Source organism: Carettochelys insculpta, chromosome 7 (genome assembly GCF_033958435.1).
Source record: "Carettochelys insculpta isolate YL-2023 chromosome 7, ASM3395843v1, whole genome shotgun sequence".
Lineage (NCBI taxonomy): Eukaryota > Metazoa > Chordata > Testudines > Carettochelyidae > Carettochelys > Carettochelys insculpta.
Window position 1 is genome coordinate 43,715,105 of NC_134143.1, and position 27,565 is coordinate 43,742,669.

Genomic DNA, 27,565 nt, shown 5'->3' on the forward strand with positions numbered 1-27,565 from the left:
AGTCATTCTTCCAATCTACTCTGCATTGGTTAGGCCTCAGTTGGGGTATTGTGTCCAGTTCTGGGTGCCACATTTCAAGAAAGATGTGGAGAAATTGCAAAGGGTCCAGAAAAGAGCAACAAGAATGATCAAAAGTCTAGACAACATGACCTATGAAGCAAAGCTGAAAGAATTGGGCTCATTTAGCTTGGAAAAAAGAAGATTAAAGGGGGACATGATAGCGATGTTCAAGTATCTAAAAGTGTGTCATAAGGAGGAGGGAGAAAACTTGTTCTTTTTGGCCTCTGAGGATAGAACAAGAAGCAATGGGCTTAAACTGCAGCAAGGGAGGTTTAGGTTGGACATGAGGAAAAAGTTCCTAACTGTCAGGGTGGTCAAACACTGTAAGAAATTGCTTAGGGAGGTTGTGTAATCTCCATCTCTGGAGATGTTTAAGAACAAGTTAGATAAATGACTATCAGGGATGGTCTCGAAAGTAATTGGCCCTGCCATGAGGGCAGGAGGCTGGACTCGATGACCTCTCAAGGTCCTTTCCAGTCCTAGCATTCGATGATTCTATGAATGCTCACATGTAAATAAAGCATGTGCGCAAGCAAGTGCAGGATGGGGCCTTGACAGATTACATTCAGCATTTATAATGCTCCCATGCTGTCAGTGACAGGTTTGCCTCAGTATAAAGTAGGTAACGCTTAATGAATAGACAGTTGCTTGGCTGTGATATAAATGTTGCAAACGGAACAATTTTTAAAATGAAAATGTTCCATCTGTTTCTCTGAGAAACATAAATAGAAATTGGCTGGCCTGCCTTTAATCTAGGCATTGAGAATTTAGAACCAGTGGGCCAAATTCATCCCTGGTGATTTGTCTCAGCATCTATCTGAAAATTCTTTTTCCTTTTAAATATTGAATACTTCCTTCCCCCTCCTCTCTTAGTGAGAGTGTTCTAGTGCCCTTCGCAAGATGCATTTGAGGGCTGGTTAAATTATGGTATATGGCTGCTCCAAGGAAAAATTTCTTTGACTGGCTTGAAAACCACTATTAGTAAATCACATTTCTGCTCAAGAACTTCCAAACAGCAGAACAGTGTTCACCAGGTTTCTAACTATAAATCAGCTGAACACTCTCTTTCTTTCATAGACAGGGACAGGTCTGAGGTGAATGATTCAATTCATATACAGTTTCTTTGCACACAGATAAAATCAAGCAGCGTTTGGCTTAAGAAGGAATTGTAAAGAACTGTATTAATCCAATTATCAATTAAATATAAACCTACAAGATTATTTTAAAAATATTGACTATAATGAAGAATCACCAAGCGTTGTTATCATATAACAAGTAAATTGAATGCCTCTTGCTCACAGAATCACAGCTTTTATAGCCAGAATGGATGTTTATGCTATTCTAGTCTGACCTCATCTATAGCAGAGGCCACAGAATTTCACCCAATGGTGCTTACATCAAGCCCATACCTTTGGATTCAGTTAGAGAGTAATTTTTAGAAAGACAGCCAATCTTGATTTTAAAGACATCAGATAGTAGTGAATCCACATTCCCCTAGGTAAATTATTCCAGTGGTTAATTACCCCGGCTGAATTTTTTTTAAAGTTTTAATTCTAGTCTGTATTCACTCACTTTCCTCTTCCAGCTGTTTATTATGCCATTATCTTCTAGATTAGATAGCCTTCTGTATGAGAATTCTCACCTCCGATCCCCCATAAATAGGATTGCCAATGGAGCGGTGGGGACAGGTAAGAGAGGCGGTTGCTCTGGGGCCCAGCAATTTAAAAGGGCTAGGGGCTCCACACTGCCACTGCTGATACCTCCACAGATCAGCAGCCAGAGTCTTAGGCACTTTAAATCTCTGCCAGTGTGCTACATGGCACACTCTGGGCAGCACTGAAGCTGGGGTGGGGAAGGCATGGAGCAGCCCAGTTGGCACTGATGACCAGCTGCCCATAGCCCTGCTCCTTCTGCCTGAGCCTACCACTTCCTGGAAGAAAGGACCTGAAGCTAAGGCGTCTCCATATTGCACAGAGTCCTGCAGAGTTTGCTGCTAGGTCTGCCCACAGGCACTGATAGACTACAATCAAGTTTCCTCTTTGTAAAACTAAATATACAGAACTGCTTGTTAAGTCAGATATTATTGGTGTGCAGAAAGACTCATTAGGGTTTAAAGGAACTTTTAGTAGGTAACCTGGCCAATTTTTCTGCTTCAAGGCAGGACTGCTTTGGTTTTCAGTCCTAAAATAGCCTTGACCCTTTAAGATTATTAAGTGAGCTTTGTGAACATTACAGATAGTTTTTAAAACACTGAGTTGTAGTTGGGCAGAAGTTTATATGTGTAGTCTTTGATCCAGTACAGCTCTTAAGGGCACTATGCTTTCCATAATGGCCTCTTAGGCTCTGTTTACATTATGAGATAAATTCAAATGTATTAAAATTGATTTTATAATGCTGGTTTTTCTAAATTTGATTTTGAGTATTCTCACTTCCTACAGGCTCCCAACAAATTCGACCCATTGCTTCCTCCCTGAAATCACCAAACATCGACTGTTGCAGCAGTGCATTGTGGGAACCTATCCCCCAGTTCCCTCAGCCCTGTATTCTGAGTCAGATACAGAATACAAAATACAACCTCCCAAACAAAAACCCGCAAAAAACACCCCTAAAGACTCCCCCCCACAAAAAACCTCTTAAAAAAAAACAAAACAAAAAAAAAACTAAAAAACCCTCACCAAACCCCTGCCATTCACTGGCTCCAGTGGAAGAGCTGCTGGAGCCCACTGGCTGGGGGCACCTCGTTGCAAATGGCCAAGGGAACCTGTGGGCTCAGTGCGTGCCCATGGGCATCTGGTCTCCTGTGGCAGGAGCAGCCCAGCAATGTGGTGCTTAGCCCTGCATATGGCTCGAGCTGCCAAGTAGTGGGGTGCTGAGCCACATGTATCTCAAGTCACCTGGCTGTGGGGTGCCTGGCCCTTCACCACAGGAGTGCAGCAGCCTGGTTAATTTCCCAGCTCCCTCTAGTAACAGGGAACTGGGAACCAGGTACAGAATGCGTAGCTTTGTGGGGTAGATAGGAGACACCTCTGGAGGCTAATAAATTCAATTTTAATACTTGGTGCTTCCACACTGCCCTTTAATCGAACTTCTGAATTTGAGCTTGACGCTGTACCTGTCAGGTAACTGTGGTTTTTGTAATCTCAGGATTAGTGCTCTCAAAATTGACCTAATGGTATGTATAGTGAAGACAGTCACCTGGTAATATTGAGCTAACTGCCTTAAATTCAAATTTATCTCCTAGTGTTGATGTAGCCTTATACAAGTCCTTCCCAGTGCTAATACTCCTTAGATTGCAAACATAGATCATTCAGGTTTATTTTACAACATACAGTAAACTTTCATATCTGGCAGCTCCGGGACTGGGAGGTTGCTGGATATTCAAATATTCTGGAGAATAAAGAGGTTTACCTAGCAATGCATAACGCTAAAGAAAAACATGATTAGATGTTAAGAAATAAATAAAAATGTTTGCAGGGTACTTTATTTACCAACAACAGTAGTATTGTACACTGTAAACTTATAGGCCATGTCTGTACTTAGGAAAAACTTCACAATGGCCATGCTAATGACCAAATCGGAGAATACTAATAAGGTGTTGAAACGAATACGCTGATAGGAATAAGAGGATTTTGATGTTTGCAGGGTCCTTTTGAAAAGGACCCCCATGTAGACGAACAGCATGCAAGTGAAAGTGCCGCAGCTGGCAGCATGCTAATGAGGTGCTGAATATTCATTTCAGTGCCTCATTAGTATTCTCCGATTTGACCATTAGTATGGCCATTTCAAAGTTTTTCCTAAGAGTAGATGTAGTCACACTGTATTTGCTCTCAAGTATCAGAGGGGTAGCCGTGTTAGTCTGGATCTGTAGCAGCAACGAAGGGTCCTGTGGCACCTTATAGACTAACAAAAAAGTTTAGAGCATGAGCTTTCGTGAGTTAACTCACTTCTTCAGATGCAAGAAGTGAGTTAACTCATGAAAGCTCATGCTCTAAACTTTTTTGTTACTCTATAAGGTGCCGCAGGACCCTTCGTTGCTGTATTTGCTCTGTTCATTTGTATTTACTTTATAGAAAACATAATTAAAAGTTACTTAAGGTTAAAATGCTGGTTATTTGATAGCTCCAGATGACAGAATGCTGGATGTGAAAGAGTTTACTGTAAAACATATGTCTCGATGAAGCAGGAAGTCTTTATAGAGATTAGAACAAACTTCCAGGGATATAAAAACAAATATGTACATTTTAAAGATATTCAGGGGAACACACAGAGAGAGAGAGAGAGAGCATGCACCAGGACCAGGAAGAAAAAGATACTATAGCATTAACATAAAAAAAAAATCTCAATGGAGAACACATCTGTTTCATCACAGTAATAGAGCACAGAATGGTTCAAAATAGAAAGTGATTTGTAGATAAAATGTATAAAGAAGAAGAAGAAGAAAAAAAAGAAATTGCCTTATCTGAGGTAAAAATGCCTACTAGAAAAATGAAAGTGGATGAAACCAATGAGAGAAAACACACATTCATGTGGCAAAGGTAGGTGGAAATCATTAGGCTGTGTTTATAAAAAAAACAAACAAAAAAAAATCTCAAAAAGAATTGTAGGGGCAGAGTGACTTCCCTCCAAACCAGGGGGAGAGAACCCACCCTCTGCTTTCTGACCAGCCCAGTGAGGCTGGGCCCACCACTTGTGCCGGAAGCTGAGAGGTGGGAAAGTAAATATAAGAGGTAGGACCTCTGGCTCAGTTGGGCTAGAGCCAGGGGAGGGGAAAGATGTTTCAGGTGTAGGCCTCTGGCTGTGCTACTGAGTCAGATAGCACCCTGACTCTAGAGAGGACTGGTTGCACACTGCAGAGAGGAGCTCCTAGGATTGCTGGCTACAGAATACCACAGGAGACAGAGGACCTTTGTACAGAGACCATTCCCCACACTGTGGTCAGAAGTGGCCCTGGAGAACCAGATGCAAGTCAAATTCCACTGTGAACATGAGTCAGCATATATTGATGGGATCCTCGTTTACACAGTGGTGGAACTCTCCATCATTGTCAGAGCCTGGTTTGGGGCCCAGTGGAGTAGGGTGGGCCCAGGCCCTCTTATGGCCCCCCCGCTTCACATTTGAGATGGAAACTTCCCTACCTCAGGCTGAATGGTCTGTCTGTCTCCAGTCTGCCCAGTTAGAACGCTCAGCCCTAAATTGCTTAATGTTCTCCCCTGCCCAGAGAACCAGAGCCCCATAGACTGCTTGTTGCTCTGCTATGCCCAAAGGTCCAGAACCATTAAACTGCTTAGTGTCCTACCCCACCCAAGGGGCCAGGGCTAATTCCCTTGCTACATCCCTGTGATTTAGGCCAAGTCTGCCCCATGGGAAAGATTTAAGATACACAACTCCAACTAGGTGGATTGCATAGCTGGAGTTGACATATCATAACTTGATTTTTCCTGCCATCTCCACAGTTGAAGGTCGATGGGAGAAACTCCCATCAGCTTCCCTTACTCCTCATGACTTCAAGGAGTGCCAAGGTTGATGGTGGATCCTTGGTTTGATGGTTTGATTTGGTGTGGTCCTACTAGGTGTGGTACATGGACACCTGCAAGATTGACCGCCACTGTGTCAGTCTTCTGTCATGGATAGATGTACCTGTAGTGAGATACAGTGGCTTTCCTCCAAGCCTTAAGGGAAGAATGACTGACTGCCAACCGTGTACAAGAATAATGAAAAAGCTAGATGATATCACAGAATGTCAGCAAGCAACTTGGTAACTAACAGGAGCTCCAACGAGGAGATGGTGGTGATGGAAGAATGTATCACTTAGAAGAAAGTTTTTTCAAGGCAGGAACTGTGTCTTCCTTTTTTTTTTTAGTTATGCAAACAGAGCATAGCACATTGTGGGCTCTGCTGAGATGCAAACAATAGATGATCATTTTTAAACACAACAAAATATCACTTGTAAAGGGTATGAATTGGTTCTTAAGCCATATAAAAATGTATCAGAGCTATTTGAAGATATTACATGGTATTTGATTTTGCTTTCCTATTATGTTTGAATACCGCAAGCCATTATTCTGACAAACATAAGATGTTCCTGTTTGCTCTGTAAGTCTTATGCTACATAGGCATGAAAGGTTAAGATAAGCTTATATTTTACCTAAAAGGTAGCACAGAAATGGAAATCCAGTATCTTCCTCCATATCCATTTGAACTCTATATAAGCATAAAAATTATTAAATGGTTTCCAGGGTTTTGACACATTACCCTTCTCTGCAAAAAGGTTGTTCAAGCCATTCCATTAGTGAACCTTTTGTGTGTTAGCAAAATGCCACTCCATCTAACCTTAACAAAATTCAGTAGCACTGTGCTCTGTTTTTTGAATTGAATTAAAAGCAACAAGCTGTCAGGAGCAGTGTTGATATGACAGAGTCATCAAAACAAAATGAGAGGTCCCAAAATACACTTTATATGAAATTCAAATTATTGCTCTCATTGTGTTTTGGAAAAGTATCATTTGAGTTGTTCATTACATTATCCTTTTGTTAATATTTTTCATGTTCCTTAATAATGCTATACCAGTATAGTGACTTGAAATCTACATTTGAAATTTTTTTAAAGAAGCAAATCCCAATAACCAAAATTAATGATCTGAATTGTAAGAAACACTTATCAACATTATATGTTTCTTTGACAAAAATCGAACTCATATTTAAGCATTCTGCCTTTTATATCCTTAAGGCTTGCCTCCATATCAATGCAGATGATTAGGTTAGTCCCTATTAATGGCTATGTTATGCTAGTGAGTTTTTTTTCAAAAAAGTCAGGGCTCTTTTGGAAAAACCCCAGTGTGTCTACATGCAAAATATGTTCTTCCAATATTAAATCAGAAAAAGGCAGCGCTTTTTCTGGAGTCTCTCTTCTTCTCCCTGATGAGGAAGATCACCTTTCTCTGAAAGATTCTTTCTGAAAAAAAGTGGGTAGACACCCCAGGTGCCCATTTTTTGAAAGAGCAGTCCTTATGGTGTCAGATTTTTCTATCCCTGGCCTGTTCTTTCAAAAGAGTGGGGGTTGTCTGGATGCTCTCTAGCTAAAGAGAGGATCGATTTTTTTCCAATATGCTTTTTGGTCTCTGGATGTGCTCTTTTGAAATAATTTTTTTTTCCAGAGGAGATCTTCCCAAAGAATGTCTTTCGAAGGCTCTCTGTAGTGTAGATGTAGCCAAGGTGTGCTCAGTCCTGCAAGGTTCTGTACACTCTAGCCCCAACCTAGGAAAGCACTTGAGCTTATGGTTAGTTTTATATCTGTAAGTCTTAATGGGAGTATGAGAGTGTATAAAATTAAGCAGTGAGGAAGTGCTTTGTTAGGTTGGGACAGGAGTGCCACAGAAGTAGGAGTGTCTCTTGCTATGGATCAAGGGGGGGGGGAGTTTCTCCCCTCTCCTAGACTTTGGTTTGCTCTTCCACAGGCTTTTAATAGATACTGTGGCAGACTGCTGCTTGGGGGCTACAGTACCGTACAAGAAGGCAGGTATACTGGCTGGTGGGGGAATGCTTTCCTCTTTCCTAATTAAGGCAGACAGCTGGGGAGGGGGACTCATTAACCATTGGCCACAGCTGAGTCTAATCAGCAGTCATAGGTCAGCTAAGGCTGTACACTCCCTATAAAAGGTTCCCCCTAGCTGGTTGTGGGAGGGGAGGTTTTGGAAGGCGCACTGAGGAGCAGGAGCAGGAAGGTACCACAGGGAAGCAGTGGGTGAAGTGGCCCAGGGTGAGGTTGTCTCATTGGGCAAGGGGTGAAGGCCCCCCGCCAGCAGCCCTTTGACCTCGCAGGGACCCTGGCCCGGAGTCCAGGGTAGAGGGTGGGTCTGGACTCCCCTCACCCTTCCCCAGAGGGTTACTACATTGGAACAGGTGCGGGCCTGCAAGGGGTCTGGCTGTGTCCTCCCTGGTTGGGACTTGCCTATGATGAGGATGGCTCGCTAAGTGGAGACTCCTGCCTCTGGCAAGGCCTGGGCAGACAAGGGGTCTCCATGAGTCTCTGAGGCACAACAGAGGAAACTGCCAGGAAGCGCAGGGACCCACAGGGGCTGACAAGGGACTTTGTCACAATACATATGCTCCACTATGTTTTCAATATTTTGCTGCCTGTCTTCCCCTAGGCTTTGGATGTGATCCTTAGTAAAGCAATAATTACCTAGTTTTCCTTCATTTGTGGTGCTATTTGGAACAGAGGCTACAGCTACACAGCAGGTGCTATTTTGGGTGTGCTATTCCATTTCCAGTACCCCTCGTTGTACGAGCGGTAATGGAATGTTTGAAACAGCCCCTTATTCCGTACTTTGGTGCTGTTTGGACAGCACCAAGTTCGGACTAAGGTATTTCAAAATAATTTACACAATTTGTGTAGCACAAATTGCGTAAATTATTTCCTCAAAAAATCTCGAGGTAGACATAGCCAGAATGTTCTGTGTTGCTGGCACAGCTCTGCCTCACCAACCAGAATATTTCTGAAATGAGATCCCTTCTCAGCACCTTGCACAATCAAGCCACATAGGCACACATTGTACAGTGCCAGAAGCTGCCATGGCTCCGCATCAGTTTCCTGGGTAAAATCGTGGCCCTCTTTAATTGATGGCACAATTCTCATATGCGTCAGGATGCCACCTCTTACCCACTTTCCTGAGTGTTTATGCATAATTTATATGCCTTAGACAAGAGGTGAAAATGAGGCAGTGCACCACTCCAGTAAGAGCCAAGGAGGGAGCTTCACCGCAGGAGGAGGAAGGGACATGCTCCCAGCCAGGCCTCTGGGCTCTCCTGCAGGCTGCTGCACAAACCAGCAGACAGGTAGAGGGGCTGGCTAGGATCACACTCCCATACCAGTCCTGGGCTGCCCTGGCCCAAACACTCCCAAGATACCCTTTAGGGAGAGCAGTGATGCCTTCAACCCCTCTGTCTCCCTAAAGGGTGCCCTTCTTTTGCCTCCCCCTCCACATTGCAGCCCCCTGCCCTGAGCCTCTCCTAACCCTCTCAGTTCTGACTCCTGCACAGCTCCCAGCCCTCTCAGCCCTTTCTCACATCCCCAGACCCTGACTCCAGCACGCTTACACCCATCCCCCTGACCTGAGCCCCCTCACCTCTTCAACTCCCTATCTTTAGCTCCCTGCATGCCACCCCACATCTAAATTTCTTACAGGTACTATCATATCTGTCCTCCTCCAACTTTCTGCCCTCAGCCCCTGGCAGGGAGAGGGGGCAATACAACACAAGGGTACCTTTAAGAAATTTAAGTTACTTCCACCTGTACCTTAGGTATTTATTCATCTTAAATACACACTGAAAAATCATTGCCCTGTTTTGAGGGGGGAACAACCAACAAGTGTAGAACGAGATAAATTCTTTGGCAAATATTGCAGAGGGATGTTAGACTGAGAGTCATAGTAGTGACTTGATTATGGCCAAAAGATGATAAATCCAATGAGAGTTAATTTGGGAAATCCGTACTGCTGGTATAACAATAACTTGTACCTTCCACAACAGAAATTGCCCCAACAAATATTTTAGCTTTCTATCTTGTCTCTCTGATAACACTCAGAGTAATTTTATTCTTTTTATGTTGTGTTCTTCTCTTAGAGCTAAACACTCTATCATCATGTAGGATAAAGCATTTTAATAACTATCCTGTATTTGGTCAAATAGTAGAACAATATATTTACTAGTGGGACTTTAGAAGCAAATACAGTATAGTAGCCCCTGAGCACACTGAGCTATTAGCGCCAGTTCCTGTATGGAAAGGTAGAGGGGGTAGATATTACTTTGCCTGTAAGTACTGTGCCATGATATGAACTGGGGGCTAGAGCACTAGCGTGGGGGTCCTCATCTTTATCCCTGGCTTTTCAGTGACTGATGTGTATGACAATGGGCAGGTTGTCGTTCTTTTCATTGCCTCACTTTTCACGTCTCTAAAAGTGGGAAGGTGATGGTCTTCTTTGAAAAGCATTTTGAGACATTTAAATGACAAGTGCTATATGAAAGTTCTCTATAATTATAGTTTGCAGTATGGTTGAAGTCATATTGGTCTCACGATATGAGAGAGACCAAGTGGATGAAGTACTACCTTTTACTGGACCAACTGAAAGAAACAAGTCTTTGAGTGCCACAGTATGGATGTGACCTTAAAATGAGCTTTGTGGAGTTTGAAGACTTTTCTCTTTTAGTTTGTCCGTTTCATCAAGAGAAGTTGGTCCAATATTACCTGACCCATTCTATCTCACTCGCTGTATAATTATATTAAAAAATATAATGGATTCCAATTTACAGCATATGCTAAAATCTGTTCCATGGAATATTTTAAAATTATTTTAACTTCTCGTGGTTTGAATTGTTGTTCCGACTATGAAATAAAGCATGCAACTGGGCGCACATTTCTTTTTAATCATTCCACCCACTTAAGAGATTTTGACTTAGTTTGACTGCACAAAAGTTGCATTATTGTAAATTAGTCTGCTTGTCAAATGTAAACCCTATTTTCATTTTCTTATAGCTCTCTACTGCATCTACTGTAGCATAGTGCTTGTCATCTATGATTTCTGTCACATGGATGCCAGATGACATGCCTGTCAGCCATATTAATTTTTACAAATACTCCAGGTTTGAGGAAGTCTGATGCAGTTTCACAATACTGTAGGGGACAAGAATATTTGGTTAAATCATAACATTGTGTACCAAACATTTAAAATGGAAATCTTTTCATAGATTCATAAGGTTGGAAGAGATTTCAGGAGGTATCAATTTAAGCCCCTGGCCCAAAGCAGGACCAACTCTAACTAAATCATTCCAGCCAGGATTTTGTCAAGCCAGGACTTAAAAAACTCTAGGGATGGAGATTCTACCATCTCTCTAGGTAACACATGCTAGTGCTTTACCACCCTTCTAGTGAAACAGTTTTTTTTTTCTAATATTCAACTACACCTCCGGCATTGTAACTTCAGACCATTGCTCCTTGTTCTGCTGCATGTCACTACTGAGAACAGCCTCTTTCCACCCACTTCAGAGTTCCCCTTCAGGAAATTGAAGGCTGCTATCAAATCACCCCTCCTGTTTCTCTTCTGCAAACTAAATAAGCCCACATTCATCAGCTTCTCCTTGTAGGTCATGTGCCAAAGACACCTAATCATTTTGATTGCCCTCAATTGGACCCCGTCCAATGTATCCACATCTTTTCTATATTGGGTGGCCCACAACTGTATGTAATACTCCAGATGTGGCCTCACCAGCTCCAAATAGAGGGGAATAATAACTTCTTTAGATCCACTGGAAATGCTCTGTGTAATGCACCCCAATATGCTATTAGATTTGTTGTCTACAAGGGCACACTGGTGAGTCACATCCAGTCTCTCAGTCATTGTAATCCCCAGATCCTTTACTGCTAAACTTCTAGTTAGCCAGTCGGTCCCCAGTCGGTCCCCAGACTGTAACAATGCTCAGGATTCTTCCACCCCAAGTACAGGACTCTGCACTTGTCATTGTTGAACCTCATCCGATTTCTTTTGGCTCGATTCTCCAATTTATGTAAGTCTCTCTGAATCCTATCCCTACCCTCCAACGTATTTACTTGTCCCCCTAGATTAGTGTGATCGGCAGATTTGCTGAGGGGGCAATCCATTCCCTTATCCAGGCCCTTTACAGAGATGTTGAACAGTACTGGCCTAGAACTGATCCTTGGGGCACTGACTGCTAACCAGACATTGAGCCATTTTTCACAACCCATTGGGCCTGACCATTTAGCCAGCTTTCTATCCACCTTACAGTCAATTTATGAAGTCCATACTTCCTTAACTTATGGGCAAAAATATTGTGCAATACTATATCAAAAGCTTTGCCAAATTCAAGGTATATCACATCCATTGACTTCCCCATGCCCACAGAGGCAGTTACCTCCTCATAGAAGCTAATCAGATTGATCAGGCTTGACCTGCCCTTGGTGAATCCATGTTGACTATTCCTGATCACTTTTTCCTCTTCCAAGTGTTCCAAAATGGATTCTTTGAGGATCCCCTCTATGTTTTTTCTGGGGACTGAGGTAAGGCTGTAGGCTGTTCCTTGGGTTTTCCTTCTTTAGTTTTTCTAAAAAAAGGGCTCTATATTTGTCTTTTTCCAATAATCAAGGACCTCTCTTGATCTCCATGAGTTTTCAAATGTAATGGCCAAAAGCTTTACAATGACATTTGCCAACTTCCTCAGTAGCCTTGGATGCATTAAATCTGTACTTGGGATTTGTGTACGTCTAGCTTTTCTAAGTAGCCCTTAATCAGTTCTTTCCTCGGCAAGGACTGTGCCCCTCCTTCCATACTGCATAGCCTCGTGCGGTGTCTGGGAGCTGACCCTATTAGTGAAGAAGGAGGCAAAAAAAGCATTGAGTACTTCAGCTTTTCTTACATCATCTGTCACTAGGTTATCTCCAAAAGCAACAAGGGGTCCTGTGGCACCTTATAGACTAACAGAAACGTGTGAGCATGAGCTTTTGTGGGCAAAGACCCACTTCATCAGATACAGGTTATCTCCCTCATCCAGTAATGGCCCCACACTCTCCCTGATCATCCTCTTATTGTTAACATGCCTGTGAAAACCTTTCTTGTTACCCTTCATATTCCTTGCTAGCTGCAGATCCCATTGTGTTTTTGCCTTCCTGATTACTCCTCTGCATTCTCTAGCAATATATTTATACTCCTCCTTTAGATATCTGTCCAAGTTTCCACTTCTTTTATCCATCTTTTTTGAGTTTAAGCTCTCCAAGGATTTCCCTGGTAAGCCAAGCTAGTTGTCTATTATATTTACTTTTCTTACTGCGCATCAGGATGGTTTGTCCCTGTGCCTTCAATAAAGATTCTTAAAAATACTGCCAGTTCTCTTAACTGCTTTCCCCTTCATGTTAGCTTCCCAGGGGATCCTGCCCATCAGTTCTCTCAGGGAGTCAAAGTCTGCTCTTCTGAAATCAAGGGTCTGTATTTTACTGCTCACCTTTTCTTCCTTTTGTCAGGATCCTGAACTCCACCGTTTTATGATCGCTGCAGCTCAGGTTGCCATCCACTTCTTCTACTTTTCTGTTGGATATTACCAATTTCAAATGTATTGTGAGACAATTATTTCATGTTTGTTTCTGAGAACTCTTCCAGCTTACTTTTGAATGAATCATTTCTCCATAGTTTGATTGACTTGATTGCCTTGCAGTTTAAATGTAATTTAGGAGCAAAATTTTCTTTGCAGTGTGTCAGAGGAATTTGGATGCCATCTGGGAACAGTACAGAACTGAATCTCACACCTGAATTATATCATAATGTATGGAAGTTCCATACTTTACACTGTGTGATATGTACATATTAACCAAGAATGCACTGAGACTGTAATTCACTTATTTTGCACAATGTGGAAGAAATGACAGTAGACTGGGGAGGTGAAATCTACCCCTCCAACACAGAGCAAGGATTCAGGGGTTCCACAAGTTTGCACTCCACCCACCTGCTTCTATTCCAGGTATGAGCTGGAGTAGTGATTTCAGCTACCCTGTACTACATGCACAGATTTGGTGACCACTAGATTTGTTGCCAGTACAGCTCACATGACCTTTGAGATGTTCTGGGCAGGGCCTATGGGAAGATGTGCAGGCAAGCCCTGTGGATTCTATGTGCACAATGAACATCACCCTCAAATATGTCAGAGCACTTTCAAATGCTTCAAAAATCTAAAGATAAGCCCCATATATCTTGTTCTTTTTCTGCTAAAACTACTGAAGCTCGTTGACCTCAACAGAGAAATTACTGGGCCTTTATTTATTACAAGTATAACTCTCTTAATCTCCAAAACTCATTATAAATATTAATATCTTAATCCTTCCAAAAGACCTTCAGAGAGGTGACGTGTTCTAGTTCATGGTCATTATGCCCAATTATGCTGAATTATTTTGATATGTTAGTTTTTAACATTTATACTGTAGCAAGAATTGGTCAAAATGAATCAAACTTTAATGTGTGCAGGCAAGGTGGACACTTGTCTGTCTTTACTTAATCCAAAAGACCATCACATAAGAACATAATTCTCCCTCACCATATAAGCTTTCCAGTTAAACACCATTAATATGGGGCCTCATTGTAGAATCCTTACTCATTACTATAAATAATTACAGGAGTAGTACCAGTAGAGATGAATTATTCTATTAAAACAAAAAAAATTAAATAGAAGAAATGTCCTACGTACCAGTATTTCCCTCATAATAGGGAGGAATATAATTACCTGTAATCACACTTTTTGTTAGTTCAAAATGTTCCATCAAAATCTAAAGAGTGTTATAGTCTACAGCAGTTAGATTGGCAAGTTTATCAGCTGTTACTGCTTTGGATTCATAATATGTACTATTGAATCCTGATTACAATTTCCTCCAAAAATGACTGAAACGTTCTTTTCTAAGATTTAAGGAGAGTGATTTAACTTATCAGCTTCCCAAAAGGAGCTGTATTATCCAGTTTGAAAACAGAAGAAATATATCAAATACAGTAAATTATTGCTGAACAAAGAACAGTGACAAGCCAGATAAAAGAAATGGATTCCAGTCTGACTATGTTTGAAGAAACATTGCTATCATTTTATCCTGCAAACTCTCCTTATAATGGAGCAAAAATATTCTCTTTGAAAGTAAGCCTGAAATCCTACAGGAATTTTGCTGTTTTATTCTTCTTTCTATTTACTGTTGCTAGGGGTAAGAAGATTGGGCATGATGTTGATTTTCTGATCACCAGTCCAGAGCTAAGACAAGAGGAAGAAGTTTTACACAGAGTGATTGACTTATGGAAAAAGCAGGTATGCATGCAAATAACATTTGGATTGGAAAGAATTTTGTTAACAGCGATGGACACAGCACTGTAAGGTGATGTGCAGATAGGTGGTGAGTGGCTTAGAAAAGCTTAAGGTAGGATTTGAATATTAGATGGTCCAGGTGCGTTAAACTAGTTTAGCTCAGTAAATAATGTCCCTTAGGAATAATCAATCTGCTACTTCTTACATTTATTGGTAGTAAAAATATCTCCATACATCTAATTTCTGTACTGTTAAATGGCACGTTTTTGTAGTCTTTCATATGAAATGTAATAGGATATATAGTTTTGAGTCACTTTTCTTGGCATTAAATTTGAGATCATTTTGCTTCACATAAAAGGACAATTCTCTTTGTGAGGTGAGTTTACAAAAGCCTAGAAGCGAAGTTAAGATCAGCAGTTCAGAGGGTAAGGAGAGGATAATTTTAAGTCAGTTCTGGAATTATATTTATTTTTCTGTGTGTTAAAGAGGAACAGATATCAGACTATACAATGGTTTAAAGAGGCCTCCAAGGGGACAGCTACCTCTGAACCACTTTCATAGCTTTTGAGAGGACCACACAATACCCTATCAACTTTCTCAGTGCACCCTGGATCCTTCTCCATGGACATAAAGTACAGTCCTACCTCCCTTCCTCTAGTCAGCCTCCAATCACTGAAGAAATCCCAAACCTTCCAATCACCGAAGATATCTCCAACTACCTTAGTTATGCACAGTATACCTATTTGGGTGATCCTGTGCTGGTGTAAATTGCCATAGCTCCAGTGAAGCCTGTGGAGAATCCATGAGAATCATCTCAGGATCTGTGCTTTTATTACTGATGTTATTTATTTATTTAAAGCTTCTTTCATGGAGACCCCACTCACTTTACATAGGGCAAAATACATTGTCTTCTGAACAGCTGGCTTTAGATTTTAAATTGGAGCCGTGGGAGGGCTCTGCAGGACTATAAAGCTAATGCCAGATTGAGAAATGTGCTACGACTTCAGCTGGGGCAAGAGTCTGGACACTGTGGCTACATCTACACGGCAGCCGTATTTTGAAATAAGTCATTCCAGAATAGCTATTCTGAAATAGGGCTGCTACAAACAAATATATATATAAATAGCTAAATACATAGTCTGCACACATAACGCTTATTTCAAAATAGCGCCGATTTTGAAATAAGTGCTGCTAAGACAGGCTACTCCTGCGCTATAGTGATCTGTAGTTCTCTTCCGAAGACGATCTCTTCCAAAAAAACACTTATTTTGAAAGTGTGTGTCTGCACACACAAATGGATCATAAACATCGATCCTCTCTTTCGATAGAGAGCTTCCACACAGCCTCTTTGTTTGAAAGAACAGTCTGGGGATCACAAAATCTGGTGCCACGAGGACTGCTCTTTCACACATTTTTTTTTTCTGAAAGACTCTTTTGGAAAAAGGCACTCTTCCTCACCTGAGAAGGAAGAGGGCCACCTGACAAAATGCTGCATTCTTTTGATTTCAGATAGAAAGAGCGCATTTTGCATGTAGACTCTCTGTAGGTTCTTTTGGAAAAGGCCTGGTTGTTTTTGAAAGAACTTGCTAGTGTAGATGCAGCCACAGTGAATAGCACTTATTTCAGAATAGATATCTTGCATCTTATTTCAGAATAGGTGCTATTCCTCCTGCAATGGGGTTTACCGATTTCAAAATAACGCACTTGCTGTTTTGAATTTCTTTATAAATAGTGTGTGCAGAACGAAGATGACAGCAAAGATATTTCAAAATAACAGCTGTTATCTCAAAATAACTTGGCTGTGTGGCTGTAGCCTGAGAGTGCAGTGCTTCACCCTTCTCCCATCCAGGACTTTTCCTATGGGATCCCTCCTGTACTTGGGGGGAACAATGCTTAAAATCAGAAGAATCGGTCAACCACAGAAGTATGCTATGCAGGTCACCCTGTGCTGCTTTATTCAAATGAAGATACTAGGTACTGAAAATAGAAAGCTGAGTAGTATAAGGTATAGTATAAGGTGGCAAAAAAAAAAAAAAAAAAAGCTTAAATATACTGGAATCAGTTAAAGTGATGAGTTAAGAGTTGTCTTCCCCTACCCGCAGCAAAGAATCGTTGGTGTTCATAGCATATAAACCTGCCGCCCGCGCTGCTGGTTGTGCTGCTTGAACTCAGTGCTATGTCACTTCTAATGTGCCTTTTCTTACTGTAAAGGCTGGAGAAATCAGCTGTCAGCAAAATGAAAAAACAAAGTGAGGAATTATACTCTTCCTGCCTTTCTTATTTCCTATGAGTTATATAAAAAAAAGTAAAGCGCTTTTATACATTTTGACAGTATACCTGTCTGCCTCCTTGCTGCCTTCCTGCTTTTGTGCTACTGCTTCAAAGCTCAGATGCATCAAAGAACCTCACTAAGGTCATGATGTTGACTTTCTTTCAACTGCTTTTAGCGAAGGAGTCTGCAATGTTTAACTTGAGAACTATGAAAAACCTAATTTAAATTGTTTAGAAGAAGCTTTTTTGTTGTGGTTGAAAAGTTTAGTGTTGCAGAATCTTTCTATTGAAAGCTGAAGGAAAAACTAAGTGGGTAAGTCAACTCCATGGTGTTGATGCAGCAGCATCACAGATAAGTGGGTCTAGAAACAGAAGCTGTCTCCTCTGAGCTTCAATGTGGAAAAGTAAATGGAAAAGCTGCAATGCGGTAGACAAGTTATCTTTTAATAGTTCAATAATACCTTATTTTTAAAGTAAGTGTGCCTTAAAGGCAAAATAACATGACTTCCCCTGTGGGTTATAGTTTGGAAGTCTTTGGTTAATAGTTTCTTAGCCATTTGTGTCCATAAGGCTTTTTAATGCAACTCCAGTGTATACTGTGTTCTGTTTTTATTTTTGTAGAATGTATCTAAATATATGTTGGTAAATATATACCTGTGGCAGGGCAGAGGTAACATTGCTGTAAGAATTTTAACTTTTGCATTCTTTCACTTAACATTTCTAATTCTGCATGCTTAGCACTGCATTCATACAGCTTGGCACTAATTTCCTTACTAATATATATATTAGAAGGAGAAAGAATAACCAACCTGTTCTGAACAATTTGAGCATGTAAACGGTCCTACTCAGACTTCATCATTCACACCTCAAGGAGGGGAATGGATTGGAGAAGAGAAGTCCCACTGAAGTGAAAGGCAGGGAGCTGAAAGACTGTGCTAAGATCAGTCATAAATCGAGACAGGTCTGATTGAAAAGGGCAGCAGCACATTTATTACCCTAGGATGGCTGGATCTTGGCAATGGAAAAAAATAGCTTGGTTTGAATGAAGTCTCACAATTAACAGAAACAATTTACTCCCTTACCAATAACTTTCTCCAGTTTTTAAAGATAAGGCTGTTAATTTTTGCTTTGTCTAAGTACGGCTGAGACAATTACAATCTCTTGCAGGCAAACTGTCTGAGCAGAAGATTAAGTTACGTCAACAGTACACAACTTTTAAGTGACAAGGCTGTCTGTTGACACAACCGTGTCCATAAAGTCAATAAGTATGAATGCTGTTTGTTGGCACTTTTGCCGACAAAGTACTTCTAGCACCCTGATGAGCAATTTTCACTTTGTCCACAGGAGAATGCTTCTGCCAACATGTCAGCGTTTACTTGTGCTCTGGCCCTGGCAGAACTTTTGTCATTAGGAGGGGATAGGGGTTAGGCACCTGTGAATGACAAAGTTTTGTTAATCAATTTGCAAGTGTAGACAAAACCTCATAACAGTAGTATTGGTATCCTTCAGGCTTGGAAAGAAAAAAAAATTATCATTGGATCCTTAACTGCTATAAACTGGTCTAATTTATCCTCAGTAAAATGGTGCAAGTTTTCACTATCTGAGAATCATGCTTTTGTGATGTCAGAAGCTGGGCTGGACTTCATTAGGTCCAGCTTAAAATTAATCTTTGTAGACACAGTTCATGCTCAGACGTGATATGTATTATTGCCCCAGGCTTCTACCAGCCTGAATGCCATTATGGATTTACTCCAAAATGAGAACTTCTTTTGAGGTGCTAAAATTTGACCTGTTAAAATAAAAACAACATACAGGTTGAACCTCCCTTGTCTGGTACGCAGGGGACATGACCAGTCCTGAACAAGGGAATTTACTGAACCAGGGGAGGTCCCCTGCCACTAGCCCCTCAACTTGCTGCTGCCCCTGTCTGGGCTGCCTGTCGCTGACTCAGGCTCATCTGGCTGCCAAGCTACCATGGCTCTAGATCCTCTTCTGGGTGGCCCCAACCCGAGCTCCCAACCCTGTCAGGCTGCAGCAGCTGCTGCAGCCCCAGCTTCCAACCCAGCTGGGCTCTAAACTGCTGGGCCTCCTGACTCCTGGCCCCAGGGGCTCTCTGGCCCAGGAAAATGTGGTCCTGCTGGACCATGGATCTTGCCAGATAAGAGAGTCCCCACACAGGGAGTAAATCCGTAATCGCATTCAGGCTGATAAAAGTCCGGGGCAATAATAAATTTCTCACGTCTGAGCATGAACTGTATCTACGAGGTTAATTTTAAGCCAGACCTAATGAAGTCCAACCCAGTTTGTGACATCACATAGACACGATTCTCAGATGGTGAAAACTGGCACCATTTTATTGAAGATAAACTAAACCAGTTTATAGCAGTTAAGGATCTGATGATGATTTTTTCTTTCCAACCCTGAAGGACACAAATACGGCTGTTCTGAGGCTTTGTCTACACTTACAATTGATTGACAAAACTTTGTTGTTCACAGGAGCTTAACCCCTATCCCAGTGCAACGTGTAGTATCATTTCTTTTAAAATAGGAAAATTGTTCTACCCATCTTCTAACTATAGCCTTCCACAAAATCCTCACTTGGTTTTGAGAGCGCTGCAAATCTGTACGACAAACTGTATGGTAATCTTCTTTTAAAAGTAGAAACCTGTGAGTAAGGGCTAAGGAAATGTACAAAATATAGGACAAAACCTATGCTTGCAGAAAACTGGTAATTTGTACGGTGTAATGCAGATGTGCTGTTTTAAACCAGAAATATCCAGAGCTCTACAACATCTTCATGGCTGACCACCCTCTTCAACAGTCTTGTTTGTTTTTGAGCCTAGAGATGTGCTGTTTCAGCTACATTTTATGGAGCAATGGCAATGTCCAGGGCCTAATCACATTAAGTTAATTAGAAACATTATCCCAGTGACAGTGTCTTGGGCCTTGATTCCTATTTAAAAGTGGCATACTGGCTTCTAAGTCAGATTTCAGCTGCTTGCTGAAGTCAGCACGTGTATAATTATTGCCTGATTCCCTCCTTTTTTTAATGTGAAGCAGCTATTTGCAGTATGGTACATCTTTACATTTTTGTCCTATTAACTTTTACAAATTGCCAAGCAATTTAACTATGGAAAAACAATAGAGAATCGAGGGATGTGTAATTCTCAGATGATCTCCTAGTCGCACTGACTATCCAATGTTATCTGTGAATACTTAGTCCATCAGCAAGGAAAAAGATCAGTGAGCTTGGCAGCAGAGCTCTAGGAACAAATTACACCTCTACAGTTCCATGATGGAAACCAAAGTGAGCTGACAAATGCTTTCTTTAAATACCTGCTGTGGCAGGGCCTGTGGGGAGGCATTTCTCCTTGCTGCAGCTTGAGCCCTTACACAAGGCCTAACAGACAGTGACGCAGCTTAGAGGGAACTTAGCCTGACAGCCCCATTAAAATGGGGTCCTAATCCACAATTTGAGAATCACTAAAATAGGGAGCAGAAGGTCAGACAGGAAAGACCCCTCCCTTAAATTACAGCACTAGCTGTACTCCCAGGAGATTTTCCGTCTTTCAGTACAGCTTGGGAGCCCTCTGTTAGTGAGCTGTTAGACGCTGTTCCCAAGAAAACCAATAGAATGCAGGCTAGACTTACATTTCAGTACCTAGAAAGCAAGGTCAAAACCCTAGCAAATAAACTCACTATGGTAGACAATAAACTAGGGTGAATGAGAGTAGTGCAAGCTTCCTAGATCATACTACTCCTAGGACGTGCCACTCCAGGAGAGGGGGAATTGCCTTACATGCACCAGAAGCAGTTGGTTTGGGTGGAGCAGGGCCTAAGGGCAGCCAGGGCATGGGTGGGGAAGGGGTGGGGCAGGAGTGGCGCAGGGGCGAGGCAAGGCATGGACACATGGCTGGCACTTCCTTAGAATCCCTGCACCGGTCACCTTTGTGCCCCTGACATAAATTCCAAGACGTTTGGTTTGAGGTAGTGGGTAGATTAGCAAACATCACTTCCTGATCACAGAGCAGGGTGTGTGAGCAACTGAGTAGTTCATGGTCATTACTGATGATCTCCCCAACAGCTATGGAGCCCAGTCAGTAAGAGCTGGTCTGTTAGGTTTCAGATAACCAAAATCTTGGAATTTGGCTTCTGGTGTCCAGTCCTGTTTAGAGCTGTGACAGCTACATAGGTGTGACTTGCTTAACTTGACTTAAACCCTTGTACTCTAGGTGGTGCATAGGTCATCTACAAGTTTCCTCCGCTTCACTCTGTCTTGGGACATGGGTGCATGTTTATATGAATGTAAGACCATCTGGCAACTCTGAATTTCTAGCAAAATCAAAAGTAATAGTTAACTGTAAAGTGCATTCCTTTTTTAGGGCCTGCTTTTATACTATGATCTCGTTGAATCAACATTTGAACAGGCAAAACTACCAAGCAGAAAAGTTGATGCTTTTGATCACTTCGAGAAATGCTTTGCCATTTTAAAATTACATCAGCAAAGAGTGGACACCAGCTGCTGTGAAACCTCAGAAGAATTGGATGAGGCAAAAGTCAGAGTCTGGAAGGCAATCCGTGTGGATCTTGTCGTAAGCCCGTTTGAACAATATGCATATGCTCTGTTAGGTTGGACTGGCTCCAGGGTAAGTAAAATCAAGAGCTACATATTTTCCTTGAGCCAGTAACCTATTTTTGTTGTTGCAAAACTATTCAGAGTTGGTGGACTTTTAACAATGTTCCTCTCTGTACATGTTCCTATTGCTCTCTTTTAAGCCACTCATCAACTCATTATTCTATTTTATCGTGACAGAGGCATCACTGCTATTTATATATTACTTCCTTACTAAAAGAGTTAATAACTATTTTATTTGAAGTTTAGTATCAAGGAATCATGAGACAGATCTTTGGTGCATCTATAGCCCACTTTTGCCACTCCAGCATTGCAAAGGTTTTGACTGGCCATCTGGACAAAAGAGAATTCCTTAGGTGGCACAGACATTAGGGTTTAATGATTTTATAACTGTAAAATAAAAAGATTATGGGTATTGATAGTCGATCTTGTGATTGTTCTTTATTTTGCTAATTGATAACTGGTACTGTAATTGGTAATGTAATTAGTATAATAGAAAATTTAAAAAGTACAAAAATAATAAAATAAAATATAACGGTCAGTATGAAAATATTTCAAAAATAAAAATCAAAATGTTATATTATGAAACGTTTACAAAATAATTTATTTAGTTTTTTAATTAAATTTTGCCAAAATCAACACATTCCAACACAGTGATGGAAAAGTGGAAAGCATTTGACTAACTCTGGACTACATCACTGTCCTCCAATATCATTTATATTAGTGTCCTGAAAAGAGCCCAATTCAGCCTGGGGAGATGGACGGACATGTTAGAGAGCTGCTTATAAGTCAGTTTTCAAGGCTGGTTTCATGTGGAAGTTGATTTAGAGCACCTACTGGCTTGCTCTAATTTGTCCTTAGTGGTCTGCAAAATATAGTTCTCCATCTCCTCCCTGTTTCGGACTACCCCCTTGTTTCCCTCCCCTGACACGTCTCTTACAGCAGGCCACTAGTGGGATTGCACTAATATAGGAGTCTGCTTCAACATAATTGCATCTGCAAGGAGTTCCCCTCTGACAGAATCTGTGGTGGGCTTTTGTGGTTCCATTTTGGCTCCCGCAGATACTAGCAGTGAAAAAGGGCTGCAACACAGGAGACAATGTGTCTCACTGCTCCTAATTCAGAACATAACATATGAATGACCAGACTAGGTCAGACCAAAAGTTAATCTGTCCCTGTATCCTGTCTTCTGACAGTGGCCAATGCCAGGTGCCCCAGGGGGAATGTGATCCATCTCCTGTCACCTATTCCTAGCTTCTGGCAAATGGGGGCTAGGGACACCATTCCTGCCCATCCTGGCTAATAGCTATTGATGGATATAACCTCCATGAGCTTACCTAGCTCTTTTTTTGTTAGGGTCCTGGCCTCACAACATCGTCTGGCAAGGAGTTCATGGGTTGCCTGTGGGTTGCTTTGTTTGTTTTAAACCTGCTGCCTATTAATTTCATTTGGTGATCCCTAGTTCTTGTTTTATGAAAAGGAGTCAATAACACTTATTTACTTTCTCCACAGTAGTCATGATTTTATAGACACCTGTCATATTCTCTCCCTTTGTCCTCTCTTTTCCAAGCTGAAAAATCGCAGTCTTATTAATCTCTCCTCATATGAAAGTTGTTCCACACACATTATCATTTTTGTTGCCCTTTTCTGAATTGTTTTTAATATCAGTTTTTTACATGGGGCAACCACATCTGCATGCACTATTCAGGCATACCATGGATTTATATAGTGGTAATAGGATATTTACTGTCTTGTTACCTATCCTTTTCTTAATGATTCCCAACATTGTTTGCTTTTTTGACTGCTGCTGCACATTAAGTGGATGTTTTCAGAGAACTAGCCACAATGACTCCAACATCTCTTTCGTGAGCGGTAATGTGCATAGCTGGGATTATGTTTTCCAGTGTGCATTGCTTTGCATGTATCAACATTGAACTTAACCTGCCATTTTATTGCCCAGATACCTAGTTTTATGAGATCTTCTTGTAAATCTTTGCATTCTGCTTGGGACTAGACTCTCTTGAATAGTTTTATATCATCTACAAACTTTCCCTTCACTGTTTACCCCTTTTTTCAGATCACTGTAAGTTTGTAACTTATTGTATAAATCAGTCATTTGGTACAGAAGCTAATTTAAAAAATAGGCTACAATCTACAGTTAGTAGTTCTGCAATTTCACTTTTGAGTTCCTATAGACTTCATGGGTGAATACAATCTGGGCCTGATGACTTATTACTGTTTAGTTTATTAATTTGTTTCAAAAACTCCTCTAGTGACACCTCAGTTTGTGATATTTCCTCAGATTTGTCACTTAAGAAGAACGTCTCAGGTTTGTGAAATTTCCTCACTTCCTCGGCTGTGAAGACAGATGTAAAGAATTGATGTAATGTCTAGGCAATGACCTTATCCTTGGGTGTTCCTAACATCCCACTGGTTGTTTATCAGACTTCCTGCTTCTGATGTACTTCAATTTTCTTTTGCTATCACGTTTAGATTCTTTGGCTAGATGTTCTTCAAATTATTTTTGGCCTACCTAATTATATTTTTACACTTAATTTGCCAGAGTTTATGCCCCTTTCTGTTTTCCTCACTAGAATTGAACTTCTACCAAGAAGCTGTCATTTAAGGTGAGAAGAAACTTTATACCCACATCTTGTCCTGAGGTGACATGTATCCAGTCAATAAGGGGTAGTTGAAATCCCTCATTATTATTTTATTTTTATAGCTTCTTTAATCTCTCTGTGCATTTCACAGTCACTATCAATATCTTGGTGAAGTGGTCAGTAATATATCCCTACTGCTATATTCTTATTATTAGAGAATGAAATTGCAGTCCTTAAAGATTCTGTGACACAATTTGGTTTATTTAAGATTTCTACTTCACTTGATTCTGTTCTCTCTTTCCTATATAGTGCCACATAACCTGTTCTGCTCTTCCAATATATTTTGTACCCTAGTATTACTGTGTCCCATTGATTATCCTCATTCCACTAAGTTTCTGTGATGCCTATCATATCTATATCCTCATTTAAAACAAAGCACTCTAGTTCACTCATCATATTATTTAGACTTCTAGCATTTGTGTATAAACAATTTAAAAACTTGTCACTTTGTAGCTGATTGCCATTTCATGACGTGATTGAATTAGACTTTTTCATATGACTGTTTCTCATCAGACCCTACCCATATTTTATCATCTTCCGTCAGCTCCTCCACACTAGGAGAATCTCTATTCCCCTAAGGGATTTCTTTGCCTGAACCACATGCTTCTCCCCACCTGTCAGCTTTCCCCTGAGCTCTATGGATGGTGGATATCATAGGATGGGAGAGGCTGCATCTCCCCCAAACAGCCAGGTGTGGCCTCACCCACACTCCACCCCCAGGCCCTCCTGTGCAGTGGTCCTGGCTCAGGTTAGGGCTGTACTGCCAGGGGCTGCGCTGTCCTGCCTGCCTGGTGCTCCAGAGCTGGAGCCAGGGGCAGGGCTGGGGACATGCTGTCCACCCTCATGGCACTTGCTGCATTGAAACCCTGAAATTCTGCCTGTGTAACTGGCCTTGTAAACAGAACTGGAAGCATTTTAAATATGCTACTATGGAGGTTCTAGGCTTCTATCTCCTACCTAGCAGCCAAAATTTGGCCTCCAGGACCTCTCTCCTATCCTTCCCTATGTCACTGATACCAATATATTTGACAACCAGCACCTTTTCCCCAGCATTACAAATAAGTGTGTTAGCTGTCTCAAGAGGTGTGTAATCTTTGTACCAAGTGTGCAGTTCTCCTGATCATTGCAAACCCACCTATCTGGGTTTTTAATGATCAAACCCCATAACTGTTTCCTGTTTCTTCCTAATATGTGGAGCAACCATTCCTGGCAAGTGCAAGAGGATATCACAGCATCACGTGGAAGTGGGGTAACAAATATGGAATTATTTCCCTCTTCTCCCATTGGATGTTCTTCCCTGAGACTTTCATCTACCTCAACACCACAGAGTCTGCCAGGGCATCACTCTATTCTAGTGGGACCGTTCTACTGTGCCTCATCTTGTCTATATTTGGAACGTCTCATCTATGTTACTCCCTGTCTCAAGTACTTCTGTTCAGCCCCTCTGGTTGCTAAAGCCCATAAGCAGTCTCTGAGGGCCAGGAGCTCCTTACGTTGAATGCACACTCATGCCCATATCATCTCAGGTTTACTTCTGTAGCTGTGTCCATGCAGTAGGTGGTAAGCAGATCCGAGTGTGTTCAGGAATCCAGTAGTGAGATAGGTGCTGTGCTTACTTCTATCCAGCAAAAATAACAAGCAGTCCTGTAACACCTTAAAGCCTAACAATTTTTTGTATTAGGTAAAGTGCTTTCCTGGGCAAGACCCACATCATCAGGCTTGGAGCAAAAATAAGAATCCAGGAGAGAGAGAGAGAGAAATGAAGAAGGGAGAAAAAAGAGCTGGGGAGTCACCTGTCAGTAATAGGACCTTTGGAAGGAATAAATGAAATGTGATGGGTGCCATTTCTGCAAATATCAAAGGCAGGGAAATTGTTCTTGTAATGCATAATAAGATAATTGAGATCTCTGTTAACTATGTAAACCCTTGTTCTCTAAGCAGACCATAGGTAATCTGCAAGTCTCCTCCACTTCACTCTGTCTTGCGACAAAAGTTCTAGCTGACTCCAGGAGTACCCCAGTTGTTGCACTTCAGTCTCAGTAGATCTTCTCCATGTTGTCCAAGGTCTTCCTCTTTTGTCTTTTCCTTCCGGGTTCCATTTAAGAACTTGACTGACTATGCTGGATAATGGTTTTCTGAGAGTGTGGCCTATCCACCCTCCCTTTCTTCTCTTGATTTGTACTTCAAGTGGTTCTTGTCCTTCTCTGTTCCAAAGCTTCTCATTTGTGATGAAGTCTTGCCATTGAATGTGATGGATGTACTTCAGGCGTCTGTTTGAGTGTCTGAACCTTGTAATTTGAAGACTTTTTCGTACACCAGGTCTTGCATCCATACAAGAGTGCACTCTTCACATTTGTGTTGAAGAGCCACAATTTCGTCTTTGCAGCTATTATTTGTGAACTCCATCTGGGACTAAGAGTCTTGAATGCAGCTGTTGCTTTCCCTATCCCGCCATTGATATCCTTATCTGTTCCTCCATCTCTGCCCTTAATACTCCCCTCGTAGGTGAACTGCTCCACATCTTCCAGGTCATTCCCTCCTAGAATGATGGTGGTGCTACTGGACTGGCTGATCTTAATTGTATTGGTCTTTCTCTTGTCAATGCTCAGTCCGGTCATTGAGGCAGTTTTGTCTCATGTTGCAACTTTTTCTTCCATGTTTTTATGTCAGTGTGAAAGAAGAGCAACATTGTTAGCAAAATCAATGTCTTCTAGCTGTTTGAAAAGTGTCCACTGAATGCCTCATTGATGGCCATCTGTTGTCCTGTTCATCTCCATTAAACTCTAGGTTAAACATGTGAAACTTGCAAATGGATTTCAATTCTGATGTCTCCTTCTGTAATCTAGCGGTAAAAGCCTTTTATAATAGGATGGTCACTTTAAGTTCAGTATTCTATATCAGAAATTCAGTGTAGAGAAAATTTTACCGTAGCAAATACCAGCATTTTGCTCAGGAGCCTATTTTGCTCATATATAAAACACAAAAAAGAAAAGACTAATAGATTCCCCTTCCATTAACCACTTTACAAACCTTTTCAGAAAAGGCATGTGAAAATGCCAAAGTATTTCCCTTACCAATTTGTAAATTCTATTTCTAATTTC

The 27,565-nt window shown here is 41.3% G+C and overlaps 1 protein-coding gene across 1 annotated transcript in view; it reads left to right on the forward strand.

Annotated features, from left to right (window-relative positions):
* The window catches only part of DNTT (DNA nucleotidylexotransferase), a 168,313-nt gene that overhangs the window by 104,008 nt on the left and 36,740 nt on the right, over positions 1–27,565 (forward strand). Inside the window, exons 8-9 of the mRNA XM_074999574.1 lie at positions 14,798–14,900; positions 21,551–21,814. Of these exons, the coding sequence (XP_074855675.1) occupies positions 14,798–14,900; positions 21,551–21,814 (367 nt within the window). The remainder of the gene's footprint in view (positions 1–14,797; positions 14,901–21,550; positions 21,815–27,565) is intronic.